General features: G+C 44.0%; 1 protein-coding gene across 4 annotated transcripts in view; it reads right to left on the bottom strand.

The window, feature by feature from the left end:
- Nucleotides 1-15,180, bottom strand: part of RPGRIP1L (RPGRIP1 like) — a 687,119-nt gene that overhangs the window by 418,620 nt on the left and 253,319 nt on the right. For all 4 annotated transcript variants that reach the window (XM_069216318.1, XM_069216317.1, XM_069216321.1 and 1 more), the window contains exon 9: nucleotides 12,973-13,046. In XM_069216318.1, coding sequence (XP_069072419.1) covers nucleotides 12,973-13,046 — 74 coding nt within the window. The remainder of the gene's footprint in view (nucleotides 1-12,972; nucleotides 13,047-15,180) is intronic.

The following is a 15,180-nucleotide window of genomic DNA, read 5'->3' as shown; positions in this document are numbered from 1 at the left end:
ACGGAACGGTGAGGAGATGGCGCTGGGGCGGCGGAGTGGGGAGCGACCTGCCTGCTAAAGCAGGGTCAAGGGTTGCTCCTCATTACAGCGCTGCGGCTTCCATAAATGGGGGTGGGGGGAGTGGCAGCTGGGAGGAGGGAGGGTTGGACGAATGGGAAGACTGGGGGGGAGGGGCCGCAGGGGACGCAGCGGCTGGGGAAGCTGAGAGGAACAAAGGGAACGGAACGGTGAGGTGGAGGGGGGAGGTGGGAGGGACCGCAGGGGACGCAGCGGCTGGGGAAGCTGCAAGGAACAAAGGGAAACGGAACAGTGAGGTGGAGGGGGGAGGCGGGAGGGGATGCAGCGGCTGGGGAAGCTGAGAGGAACATAGGGAAGGGAACGGAACGGTGAGGTGGAGGGGGAGACGGGAGGGGCTGCAGGGGACGCAGCGGCTGGGGATGCTGAGAGGAACAAAGGGAACGGAACGGTGAGGAGGTGGCGCTGGGCGGCAGAGTGGGGAGCGACCTGCCTGCTAAAGCAGGGTCAAGGGTTGCTCCTCGTTACAGCGCTGCGGATTCCATAAATGGGGGGGGGAGGGAGTGGCAGCAGGGGACGCAGCAGCCGGGGAAGCTGAGAGGAACAAAGGAAACGGACCGGTGAGGTGGAGGGGGGAGGTGGGAGGGGCCGCAGGGGACGCAGCGGCTGGGGAAGCTGAGAGGAACAAAGGGAATGGAACGGTGAGGTGAAGGGGGGAGGCGGGAGGGGCCGCAGGGGACGCAGCGGCTGGGGAAGCTGAGAGGAACAAATGGAATGCAACGTGAGGTGGAGGGGGCAGGCAGGAGGGGGCGCAGCGGCTGGGGAAGCTGAGAGGAACAAAGGGAATGGAACGGTGAGGTGGAGGCGGGAGGGGCTGCAGGGGACGCAGCGGCTGGGGAAGCTGAGAGGAACAAAGGGAACGGAATGGTGAGGAGGTGGCACTGGGCGGCAGAGCGGGGAGCGACCTGCCTGCTAAAGCAGGGTCAAGAGTTGCATTATCTATTGAGTTCTCAGCTGGTTTTGTATCAACAATATTCAACATTCATAATTGTCCAATTCAAAAAGGTAGAGATTCTTTTTATTTTGACCCTGTTGGAGAAATACATTGAATTATACGCTGATAACCAGATGCTGATAGTTGCTGGGGACTGCAACATGGCTTTTGAACCCCTTAAATGTGTATGCTTCCTTACTGATGCTGAGGACGAATGCTGGGTAATTCAGTCTGGGAGCTAAAACGCTCAAGAGTAATTTGAAGGCAGCTCATCAAATAGCTTCAATTATTGTTAACCTGGGTCTGCGGCCAAGTAATGCACACACAAAGTCGGGTAAGAATGGAGAACCCATCTTTAAGAGGGGAGGCTGTAATAACAAGATCAATATTATTCTACTGGATGCTACACAGTGACCCCATCTAATTGATATGGCAGTCTTATCTGGGTCAGATAGCGACCATAATGCTTAGCTTCTTACATTGAAAGACATCATTTTCTTAAATTTGGGAGTGGGGAGCAATTTAGTTCTCCTGTACCTCTGTCAGTATTTGGCAACAATCATAGATCAGTTAAGTGCCTCTACTTTGAGTTGAACACTGTGACAAGATCATACAGTGCATTTGTAGCTGCTTTTGATGTACATAAGAACACCCCCTAAGCTTGTAATAAACCTACGATTGAAGTTCATAACTCTCTTTTTAATGTATTGAATACATTTTTTCTCAAGGTTGTTAACTTCAAACATCAAACTCGGCCTAAGACCATGCCCTGCTATAACAAGGAGTGCAGGAAAGTAATGGGGGTGGGGCTACTTGAGGCACCTAAAATTCATACACAATCAGATGTTTGTAAACCAAGGACCCAGTATAAAAGAACATTAGAGAAGAATAGGAGGAGATGGAATGATAGAAACTGGAAAGACCTTGTAACAGCAGCAAGACTTAAAGACAACAGCATTTCCTGGCGCATTGTAGAACACAGGAGTAAATATACAACTACTAGTGTGACACATTATATTCACCCCAAAAATGGAAAGAGCATTTCACCAATCTTTACCCATCCACATGCCTGTCAGAGCATCCCTTATGCTTTTAAGCTGGCTGATAGGCAAAGGCAAAGTCAAGAGTGAGGAGAGTGGAGGAGTAAGACCTTTTCTCTCCAAGACACGATGAAGGCCATCAAAATGTTAAAGAGAGGGAAGGCCCCCAAGCCAAATAAAATATCATGTGACTTATACTGTGCTCAATCCAACATCTGAGCACCAAATATTAATTTTTTATTGAATGCCATTCTAGCTGGAAGCTCAATCCCTGACAGTTGGAAAGGGGCAGAGATTACCCTATTTTCTACGAGGGGACTGGGAAAGATCTAATTATGTATCTATCAGTCTACTAGACAATCTGCATAAGGTCTTCACCAGACAGGTACTCCAAGCAGGTTTTCACTCAAAAGTCAGCACTGCTGACCAGGCCTTTAGATTTGCCTTAATATATTGAAAGTATGTGTTGATTTAAACAGAAAACGTATATGTGGCACTTAGGCCTAAGAGCTGCATTTGATTTAGACCATAGGGAATTACTCTGGAAGATGCTGAGAATTATGCAAACACCTGAAGGCCTAGTATCTGTTACTGACAGACTGCACCAAGAGACTTATGCTCAGGTGGGCCAGGGAGCCAATGGGAATTGAGTGAGATAATTACAATAAAAAGAGGAGTGAGGCAGGGGTATGTGTTAACGCTATATATGGTAGCAAAATTCCATCTCTTTTATTTGTTGATGATTCCCTTCTCATATCTAAAACTCCTTTGGGCCTATAATCCCTTTTAAACATGTTTTTATTATTTCGAACACAGCGAGGTCACGGGCTGAACACCTCTAAAACTAAATATATGATGCTTAAGGCACATATGGACTGTGGCTGGTAATACCCTACTTGGGCATCAAGATAGCTGACAATCTTTCTTGGCCCTAAAAAAAGTCAACAAGAGAACACAGAGCAATGACAAGGATGTTCACAGTCACAAGGTCTAAAACGGTAATGCAAGCCCTGGCGGTGTATAGGGCAAAAGCGCAAAGGGAAGCTTTATATGGGGCAGAAACACAGAGCTCGCAAGCTAGTGATGGCCTTAGTAGTATCAGAAAATAGGTTTATACTGTCTTTTGTAACTGTCCCAGACAGCACAGATGGCTCTCCCTATTTTTGAATATAAATCTATAAAGAATATCCTTCCTAGTAACCCTAAAACCATTTCTATACTGCCTTAGGGTTTGGCACCACTCCGAAATGGAACATTACAGTAATGGATTGAGGGAATTTCTTGCCCTGGATCGGTCCTGCAAGACTCTATGGCTCAAACATGTACACATTTGGCTCTATCAAATGATTCCATATATATAATATAATTCCAGTTCTATTTCCAGTAAATCTGTAGGCCAACTGAAGTTTGGCTTTTGGCAATTTATCAGTAACAGCTGGTGTATGAGTTTGAAAAGTATTGGGCTGGCAAGCTAGTTTTCAGATTTCATGCATGTAAGCAAATTTTAGGCTTTTTAAAGAACACGTTACTAATCTACAGTAACGTTGTTTCTGGTGGATACAGTATCTACCTGTGGATTCTTCCCCTTTTGAATATCCCCATGTGCCAGCATTCCATGGAAACATTTCCCCATAACGCTCCACGTCGGCAAGGACGTCATAATAGCGTGACTCTGTATGTGACTCCGTGTGATGTCACTGCAACCATAAGAAGTCCTCGTTGGCGAGCTGATATCAGTTTCCACCCACTTTTTCGTGCCTTTGAGGTGAACAGGTGAAACCAACATGACAGATGGAACAACATGTTGCAAACCATATACAAATACGTATATGCATTGAAAATTACATACATATTATACAATTAGATGTATTTTTGATGTATACAAAGAGGGAGCAGGGAGGCGGGTGGGTCACTGAGGAATCCACAGGTAGATACTATATCCATGAGAAAAAGCATTACCAAAGGTAAGTAACTTGTTCTTCTGATGGATACATCTACCTAAGGATTCCTCACCTTTCCAACAGAGTACCCAAGCAGTCCCACACCAAAAAATCTTGCAAGACGGAACAAGCAAAGTAACCGTCCGTCCTCACATCAGAGTCCAAGCAAAAGTGCTTCGCAAAGGTGTGGAGGGAGGGCCGAGTTGCCGCCCTACAAATGTCAACAACAGAGAAGCCCCTAGCCAAAGCAGAGGAAGAATACTTGCCTCTGGTGGAATGACCTCTGATACCTTCAGGTGGCTCTGTGTTAGCCATGGCGTAGCAGATCTTAAAGCAAAGGATGAGCCATCCCAACAGTGTCCTTTTGTGGGTTGCCTTTCCCCTCGTCTTGCCAATGTAACTCACAAACAGCTGGTCATTGAGTCTGAACTCTTGTGTTCTGTCTAGGTAAGAGCTGACAGCTCTCTTTGGGTCCAAGCAATGAAGCCTTTCCTCCTCCTCCTCAGAAGGATGGGGAGGAGGATATATAGGAGGAAGGGTAATAGACTAGCCCAAGTGGAAGGGACTAACCACCTTCGGCAGAAAAGCAGCCCTGGTTCTCAACAACAACCTTTCTACACAGAAAGTGGTGACAGGAGGCTTAACACTAAGAGCCTGCAATTCGCTGACTCCCCAAGCAGATGTTAACGCCACTAGGAACATTTTCTTGAATGTGAGCAATCTTAAAGGACAACTATAAAAAGGTTCACATGGGGAACCCATTAAAAAAGTAATAACTTAATGAAGATCCCAGTGAGGAATTATAAATGGAGTGGGAGGGTATTTGTTAATAAGTCCTTTGATAAACCTTAGCACTAAAGGGGACTTAAAAAGGGAAGGCTGGTCGGGCAAACAGAGGAATGCCAAAAGGGCAGAAAAATAACCTTTAACTGTTGCAACTGCACAACCTTGTTGGCTAAGGAAAGCGCAAATCGTAAAATGTTCAACAAATGGGCTTTTAAGGTGTCTATAGAATTCTCATCACAACACTTAATAAACCTAGCCCATCTGCCAGCATACACCGACTTGGTGGAGTGTCTTCTGGCCGATAAAATAACATCCACCACGTCAGGGGAGAGGGAAAAAGAACTCCGGTTACCTCATTCAATCTCCAGACACATAGGTGCAGGCTCTGGAGGTGGGGGTGTATGCTCTTGTGAGTGGCAAACAGATCTATCTGAGGGGTCCACCAGAGCCAGAAGATGTGAAGTACCACCTGCAGATGGAGACGCCACTCACAATCAGCTGAAAAATGCTGACTGAGACATCCGAAAGTATGTTCAGACCTCTGGCCAAGTGATTTGCCATGATGCAAATCTGATGGTCCAGAGCCCAGGACCAGAGTCATAGAGCTTCTTCGCGAAGAAGATATAACCCCACACCACCCTGCTTGTTGATATACCACATTGCAGTAGTATTGTCTGTCAAGACCTGTAATGACTGACTGCAAATGGAAGGGGGGAGGAAGGCCATGAGAGCCAGACGTATTGTCCGTAATTCCAACAGACTGATGTGCAACATCTGTTCCTCTGGAGACCATAATCCTTTGATCTCCAGATTCCCCAGATGAGCTACCCACCCTAGAGTAGAAGCATCCGTGATTACTGTGGCCACCAGAGATGGAGGACAAAAACACTTTCCTTGTGACAGATTGCTGTCCACATACCACCATCAAAGATCCGCTGCAGTGTCTCTGATTTTTGCCAGCTCTCTGAGATCTCCGCTGTATTGAAATCACTGCCTGTAGAGGCACACTGCATGGCCCCATGTGCCAGCGTGCATGGGTAGCCAACTGAACACAGGAGGCTAACAGGCCTAGCAGGCGTAGGACCTTCAGGACTTGAACCTTCGCTTCATTCTGGAACATCAGAATCACAGCCTGAATGTCTGGAATCCTAAGGAGGAGAGTAGGCACGATTCACTGTAGTGTCCAGTTCTGCCTCAACGAACAAGGTGCTCTGAGAGGGCTCAAGGTGAGACTTGGTTATGTTTATTGAAAGGCCCAGGTTGTACAACAACTGAGCTGTCAACTGCAAGTGACAACACCATCTCTAGAGACTTGGCTTTAATCAGCCAATCATCCAGGTAAGGGAACACTAGTAACCCCAGCTTCTGAGATGTGCCGCAACCACTGCCATCATCTTCATGAAGACTCAAAGTGAGCAAGTTAGACCAAACAAAAGGACCTCAAACTGGTAATGTTGCGACCCCATAGTGAAATGGAGGTACTTCCTTGTGATTGCAGAATGGGGATGTGAAAATGTCCATCCCGCAAATCCATTGAAACCATCCTGCCTTCCTTGTCTAGCGCAAGAAGCACCTGTACCAGGGTCATCACTTTGAATGTCTCCTGTTTGAGGGAACAGACTCAAAATCCTGCAGGCTAAGATCGGCTGCAACTGATCGTTCTTTTTGCGAATCAGGAAGTAACATGAGTAGCAAACCTGATCCTGTTCCTGCTCTGGAACCAACTCCACTGTGCCCTTTTGCAGTAGGGATTGTACCTCCTGTTGGAGGTAGAGAAGATGGTCTTCTGAACAAAAGCCATGTTGGGGAGGGAAAGGTGGGGCAATTCCTGGAGAGTGGAGCATACCAATTTTCTACTATAATTAAAACCCACAGGTCCAATGTTATGGACCTCCACTGTGGTAGAATATGGGACAATCTCCCTCCCATGGGAAAAGCATGCCCTAAGAAGGTGAAACTAGGGCTGAGCTCCTGTGACGTTAGCTGGGGAAGAAGAGGAAGAGAGGGAGAGGGAGGGAGGCTGATGAGCAGCTCCTAGCTGTCTCCCCTTGCCACACCCTCTGTAGGACTTGTAAAGAGGATCAGCTGACTGTTGATCAGCTTTGGCGCCAAACAGCCTTGCACCATTGAAAGGCAAATCCATTAATGTGGCTTGTACGTCAGGCACACATCCAGAACCTCTTAACCAGGAGTGCCTTCTCGTAGCAACTGAGGTACCCATCGCCCTAGCCACTAAGTCTGCCGTATCCAGGCCAGACTGGATGACTTGTCTCGCCACCTGGCAATCATGCATAAGTTCTGCAAAAAGCCCGGGAACATCTTCTGGCAGCTTTGGAACCACTGCCCTGGCAGAATCCATCAAAGCATGGGATTGGTAGATTTCAAGGCCATACTTCCCGAAGAAAAAATCTTCTTTGCAGACTGCCCCATTTTCATTGACTCCTTGCCTGTGGGAGAAGTTGGAAGGACCCTGGAGTCAATTTCAAAGAACACGAAGCCTGTACCACCAAGCTTTTCAGGAGGTAGATGACTGCTGAGAAACAGAGGATCTCTTGGTGCAGTCTTTTACATCCTGGCAATTGGTCGAGACACTGGCAGAGTAGACAAGGGTTTCTGCCAAATGTCTAACACAGGTTCAGTCAAAGCCTCATTAAAAGGTAAAAGTTCTGACACTAAAGAAGCAGAATGAAGTACTTCTGTCAGTAAATTAGGCTTAAATTCTGCTCTAGGAAGGGGTAACTCCAGCATGTCAGCAGTCTTTCTTATCACCACATGACATCAGAAGGAGGCACGTCCTTTGGTGACAATAATTCCCATTCTTGAAAAGTGTCCAGATCACTTACCACAAGTCAGAATCATGTGGAAGAATGTTGCTTTCCTCCAGATCAGGATCTTGCTGTGAACAGAAATACTGTTCTTCCTCTAGAGGTCCTTGAATTTCTCTACAGGATCTACACCTCTACTCTAGCAGTGGTGTCGTAGACGACTGAATCAAAGCTAGTGAAACCAGTTTCTGCGCCAATGACATGGACAATGGAGCAACAGAATCCACTGGGACTGGCGTTGACAATGCAATGCAGTCATGGAGCCCTCCGACATCAATGCAGGTGCAATTGGCGCCAATGATCCCTGCCGAGTGTCACCTTCCTCTGCACCAGCAAAGGCCAGGGTAACTGAGCCATCTGCATGAAAGGCAGGAACAGAACCTGCTGATATGGCGCCAGGAAATCTCCCAGAGAATAAGACAACGGACCCATGGGGCCCGCAGGCGTACCAGATGGAGTCATGCTCTTGGCAAAAATACCATACATAGCTTTGAGGAAGCTCAAAGTATCTGCTCCAGGAGCAGGGAAAGCTGGATACTCGTGCTCCTGTCGAGGAGTCTGAGGAAGAACTGGAGTCAGTGGGACCGCTTCTGGCTCTGGCTCAGGAGGCACAGGTGAAGTTGAAGTTCTTATTGGACTCGAAGGCGACACCAGGCATGCCACAGGGAATGGAGCCAGAGAACCTCCAGTCAACCTCGGTTGCGAAGACACCAACACCGGAGAGACATCTCCCGAAGATAGATGTTGAGAACTTTGACACTGCTTCTTTTTGTGCTTCCTCATAGACGACTTTGATGAGTGGGGGAGGGCGACTCCGAGCGAGTCGTGACTTACAATGTTGTCTCTTCTCCTTCTTTGCCTTGTCCATGAAGAGTTTCGCCTCCCTTTCTTTCAAGGCCTTCGGGTTCATCTTCTGGCACGAGGAATAGGTGTCGACGTCGTTGTCCGAGTTGAGACACCAAAGACAGTCATTGTGAGGGTCTGTCATTGACATCTGGCCCTCATGCTCTAGAAAGGGCTTGAAACCAGACTTCCTCGGTGGAGACAATGTTGCAGAAAAACAGACTCTATTGATTTTTTACTGTGAAATACCGTATCTAACAGTTTACCTAAGGGAGAGAGGAAGGAAAAAAAAGTTACACGTCGAAGGCGTGGAAAAAAGAGAGCGGATGTAAGCATGCCTACGAAGATTTTTTATGGCTCCAGTGATGTCACATGGATTCGCGTGCAGAGCCGTGCTATTGTGATGCCCTCATCGACGTGGAGAGCTATTGAGAAAAGATTCTGTGGAATGCTGGCACATGGGGATATTCAAAAGGTGAGGAATCCACAGGTAGAAGTATCCCCTCGTGTTAAGAACTTTGTATGTCAAATTTAGGCTGGGGACCTTAATCTAAAATTCTGTTAAATGAGATAAGGGTTTTCTGAATCAATGTTTTTGTCCCGCGTGCTTTGTGTCTCCCGAAATCGAACACCATTCGTTGTTTTAGTTTTTTCCTATTTACCGAGAAACTTGACGCAGGTGGCTACGGCCAGTTTCAGGACCTTGAATATTAGCCAGACTGAACTGCTCTTAGAATTTTTAAAACTGATTTTTCTGATTTTATTGTTTATGCTGTGAGTATTTTATAATTACTTCTTGGTTTGCACAGAAATCTATTGTGGCTTCTGCTTATGTATATTTAAATTTACTTAACAAATTGTATTTTTTAATCTTGCTATTTATAATGTCTGCATTTTTGCTGCCTTTTTATGGATTTTTTTCTGACATAAATATTTAATGGTGACTAAACCAATGGAGCTTTTGTAAGCTACTTCTGAATAAATTAATTTACTTTTTAATTGAAGTTTTCAAAGTGATCAAATACAGAGCACTGGTCCTCCAGCACATAGATCCGTATAATTCAAATAGGAGATTATCCATTTTATGGTCCTGGTCCATACTTCCATTTGGCGTGAGGTGATATTGTTAAATAATAGTTTAATGCTCATCATATGTCCCTTGGTTGTGATGTTATAGCTAATTATTTCACATATGCTTGTAATTGAGGGTTGCAGTATGTTAGATCTGTCAGCCAATGCTCCAGTGTAGGACTCTTGCCCCTTCCCCAGCACATTGCTACTCACCTCTTGGCCATATCCAAGGACACCCTTGTAGTCACTGTTGTGTGCTTTTCATTAATCCCAAAAGACAGAGATGAGGGATATCTCCAGTGTATGTAATGTCATTTCAGCTAGTATATTATTCATTTTATACAAAAATCTCAGGTTGTGGGGAGGTCCTTGCAAAATGGAGAAAGTCATCTATTTCTTCAGGGCACAGTGCACATTTTGCGTCGTCTTAATCCCCGTCTTTGGAGGGTAACAGGTGTGTAGTAAAGGTGGTGCAAACATTTTAAATGTATTACACGCAGCCTGTAATATAAGTTCAGTGCCCTTGTTTGTGTACATCAAAAAAACCAGTCTGCGTCTGACATGGGAAAATCAAAGGTCCTATCCTATTTTTCTCATGGTATGGGTGTCGCAATCTGCACATCTGTTTGCATACAGTTTTAGAGGTGGGCTAGTATTCTTTGCCTAGACTACACAGTTAGCTGTAGAGTTAGCGTTTTAACCTCTAGGAGCTCTGTGGGACAAGAGGGGGAAGCAGCCTTAACAGTCTCTCTTAATCGTAATATATAAAGACTAACAGCGGGGATCACATGGCATCGCCATTTAAATCATTCGAGTTAAAAAAAATTGCCATTTGGGAAAAGACTGCCTAATTTTGTCAGCTCAGCCTGGCACAGCACCTCTTTCACTGATAGCATTGTAAATTGAGGATGATGAAAAAACAATAGATCAGTGGAATAAAGAACTGACTTTTCCGTCCTGCTGTGCATCCTGTGCCACGCATTTGTTTAAGTGTTAACGGTATTAATTTCTTGTCATGATTTTTTTATATTGTGAGTGATGATTGAGGTTAATGGACACGGGTGAGCATTATCCCGTTCTTTTGTAATATGTGTGGGCTAAAACGGTCACACGCGAGCCAAACATTCGGCTCGGCCGTGCCGCGCGGCATGGAGACACGCCGCGCCCCCAGCCTGTTGTGCAACCTACAATGCCCCAAATTGGGTATGGGGCCTCTTTCCTTCATAGCGCGACAAGCTTTCAGGCAGGTCTAACCCTCCCCCACTCACCTGTTCTTGATGTCGTCTTCTTTTTCTTTCACTTTCATTGTACCTTCCTTTATGTTTTTCCTTCTTCCCATATTACCCCTCTCTTCCCAGCATGCTTTAGTTCCCTACTCTCTCTGGCTCCTTGTCCATTACATTCTATGTGTTTTTATCTATCTAAGGTGGTGTCCTTGCACTTCCTGTTGGTCGCTTCCTGTTTTTTGGTATTTAAGGGCTGTGATTCTTTCCCTCCTTGTGCTGCAACACTTTCTGTTTGGATGGTGTCTTCGATCCTGCTTCCTTGTGTCAGATACTGGTTCACTTCTGTTCCAGTGTTTTTCCTGTTCCTTTTTGATCTTGTATTTACTTTTTCATTTTGCTCCTGTTTCAGGAGATTTTCCTTTCTGGAGGTTTTTTCCCCCTTTCAGGTTTTTTTTTCCTTCTGGCACTACTTCCGAAGGACACGGCCTGCCCTTGGCGTTTCCATCGCCTGCAGCACTGTGGCTACCAGAAAGAGTCGCCCCTACCTGGGCCAAGGCCGAACATTCAGGAACAAGATCCTCACCACTCGTTCTGCGGACTCCAGGTTAAAGCAGTGCGTAAGTCGTGACAAAAACTAGGTGAGAAACATCAAAATTGAGTGAATTGATCCCCCCTGTGTGATTGTTTTCCAAGCAGCCTAGGCTGCATTCCTGCCCATGCTAGTCATATTAATAATGATCTCATGGTTTTGAAGAGTGAGCGATTCACTACTATTGGTATGCTCACAAATAAATACTTAAACCTGGGCAGAATAACCGTTTTCATTCTTCATTGCAGTGAGGGATGTAATATAATCCAATTATTAATTTGACTCTCAAGTTTGTCTTCGGCTGTCCATATTTTCCCCTTACTATTATTTCCGGAAAGTCATACTCCTAAATATTTTACTGAATCATGACACCAGTGAAATGGATAATATAAATGTATGCACTTAGTTGCTTGGGTTAGAGTTAAAATGTGGCATCTACCACAGTTTGTTAATATCTTGAGTATTCTTCAAATCTAATACAGTCTCTGAGCATTGGGGTGAGGTTAGTGTCAGTGTATTTCACATATAGCACCTTGTCGTCCACATACATGCATATCAACAATTTAAGAGAAGTGTTAAAAATTCCAGATTCTGAGTAAGACTACCGCAGTATGCACGCCAATGGCTCCAGTAACAGGACAAAAAGGATACATAAAAGTGGGCATCTTTTTCTCCTGCCCCTTTGTATATGAATTTACTGTGATTCGAGCAGTGTCTCGTGTAAAGAAGCCATAACCAATAAAGGAAATAAGTTGGCAAACCCATCTTCGGCTATACTGTAAACATATATGTCCATTCTAATGAGTCAACGGCCTTTGCGGCATTGAGCATTACTGCCACTGCCTCCAACCCCGTGTCTAGCTGATGGAACGAAGCAAATAAGATGAATTTGTTATGGGCTGTGGAGCTTTTCTGAAATGCTTCCTACATATGAGTGGGATTCCTTACATATGCTCGGATGTCTTATTGAGAATGTTTGAAAAAGCAAGTCATTACAGTGAGACATGATAAAAAAGGCATTTGATCTGTTTCAGATTTCTGTTTTTCTACAGAATGGAATCTTCAGAAACAGTGATAAAATGGCATGCCTTTTTAAGAAGAAACTATTAAAATAGCAAAGTAGTCTAAACACAGAAAGCTGTGTCCCTCATCACCTGTTTACCACAAGTAAGGCTACTGGGGAGAAGTGAAAGTGGCTCCAGTCCCTCTGAAACCATATCTGTAAGGTTTCATTGCAGATCAGATGATCGATTGAGAGGCAGTAATTCAAAGAAGATGTGGCACTATTTAATACAATGCATACATCTGAAAATTGCAGATAGAATTGAGTAGTGGAATACTAATTTGCAATTCGGAACTCCCAAAAACGGAAACAGTTTATGATCTAAACTTGTGACCAAGAGTTGGGATGACCATTCCATGGAAACCCAGCTCACCTCTTATCAGTGGTTGATAGTCCATACTCTGTATGTGAGGCTAAATATTTCAATAACATATCTTTAAAACTATGATTGAATTAGATGTTGAAAGTGGGGGCAGTTTTATCTACATGGTTATCAGATATACAACTTCAACTAATTCCAAATAAATTTAGATTATTTGTAGAGGGTGGTAAGAGCGTGTGAGAGTAACCACAAAATTACCTGTTATACAGCTTATCATAGTTCTCCTTCAATAGATCCCGTTCCCTTTCAAGGTCACTGACTCTTTCGTGAAGCTAGAATGAACAAAGAAAAGAACGATAGAAGAAAGCAGTTATTTTCAGGAGGCTGCTTGGAATTTTTCCCATGTTCAATTTACAATGCTCTAACACAGTATGATGGTACGTGAAATAAAGGCCAGCCATGCAAAACAACCACCTGTGAGCAAAAGTTACTAAAGAATAACACGAATGCCCTCATTACAAGCGGCCAAAGTCCCAAGGTACTACCGCTTACAATATATTGCAACAGCAATTATTAATACCACAGGTAGCAGTAATACTGGGTAGTAGTAATACTGGGGACTTAAAAATAATTCCATTATAGGCCCATATGAATTGCGGCATAATATATGGAAACTGTTGTCACTGCGCCAGTTTCTGCATGTGACCCCATAATTTGGGGGCATTTTCCAAGGAGTCTGCCAGCTTTGACCAGGACAATTTTCCCCAGAATCCAATACCACATGACTGGCAATAATGTTTTAGGCAGTAATTACATTTCTTCTCATTCATAGTGAGATGAAACTAGCTTAAGCCCCTCTTGATTTCTGAAGATAGGACATTCAGAATCTTCATCAATGCCATGCAAGAATCTCAAAATCTTTTCAAAGACTTGTATTTTTTTTTGCAGAAGGCCTTTCCACAATTCCTGGATGACATGTTGCACATGGATTTGAATGGTTCACAAATATATTACTCTTTTGTAACTAGACTAAAAACAGTGATAGGCTTGAACATAATGCTGAGGACTGCTCGAACATCAAGATCAGTAGGAGAATTTAGCTAAGGGAGTCACTCTTCAAAATAAAAGCTTTAAGAAGCAAAGCATTAAGCTCTGACACATTGACTTTGTGTACAGTAAAATGAGTTTCCAGACTTTGGTAAAGGATTATGACTGCTAAACCTGCGCCAAGTGAATATTACTCCACAAAGATATTACCTCGTCAGAAACTTAAATTTGACAGGCAGTGAGACTAGATCTGTATAAAAATGGCCTTCTGGTAGAATCTTCTGTTAAACAAAAGACTGATTGCAATGTTGACATTACAAGTTACCTTGCTTTTTTACTTGGATATGTAAAAAAAAATAACAATACCATGTTATGATATCATCTTACTTTCTGATAAAACATAGTAATGTTTTATATCTGGATCTCATAGTACTCTACATGACCCAAGCCAAAGTTATATTAGGGTATGAGACTACTAAACAATGCTTTATGTTGAAGAGGCATTTAGGTAAAGTGTTGACCATCTTGGAATGGAGCAAACTTTTTGCAAAGATAAACATTATGCTTCTTATAGAGAACGCCATTGACCAACTTGTCAGTTTTCACTGAGGGACCCTAAATTTGAGATTGGCTTATACGTTTGACACTCAAGACACTTTCCTCTTATGTTTTTCCATCTCATACTACATTGTCATGACACCTTAACAGTTGGCTTGATCTGGACATCTGTTACATAGCACAGCAACATCATCATTATTTAGATAAAGCAACAACATTTACTTTCAGGAGCAGTTACATAATTGTGTGCTCCATGCTGTAGGTGATTAATTAGATTTTTTATACACATTACACAAAGCAAACTAGTGGCCATACCTACATACCTTTACAAGTGCTATCTTTTGTGATACAGGAATGATTTGAAGTTTGAAATAATCAAATTAACAAGCCTTCAATGACTGGCTAAATATTCCTTTCTCACCAGCAGTAAATACTGTGGCGTAACACTGCCTATAGTACAAGAGCAACTTCCAAGATTTGTGAGAATAAATCACACAAAATTTAGTCAAATATTGATTGCTGTTGTGATTATCCAGTTTAGCTTGAACACCTCCAAGTGACAAGGGTTGATAACTACCACTTGACACTTTTGAATGAATATCCAAGAAGATCCCCAACACAGCTTTTTAACCCACTCCTTTTAAATGTATCTGGTGCACTACACTTGAAGTTGAAGCACCTGGCTCAGTCCACTGGGAAACAGTCACAGCAGAGGGAGAGGGCTGATTCCAACAGAATAAGGGAAGATTATCATTCTGCTTCAACACAGGATAAGGCACGAGAAAGATGGTGAAGAGACCTCATCATATGTCTAAACGGCCAACGTGATATACCTGGAGGGGTTACGTTTGGGTTAATTCA

This window comes from Pleurodeles waltl, chromosome 12 (genome assembly GCF_031143425.1).
Source record: "Pleurodeles waltl isolate 20211129_DDA chromosome 12, aPleWal1.hap1.20221129, whole genome shotgun sequence".
NCBI lineage: Eukaryota > Metazoa > Chordata > Amphibia > Caudata > Salamandridae > Pleurodeles > Pleurodeles waltl.
This window is presented reverse-complemented; position numbering and strand designations above follow the sequence as displayed.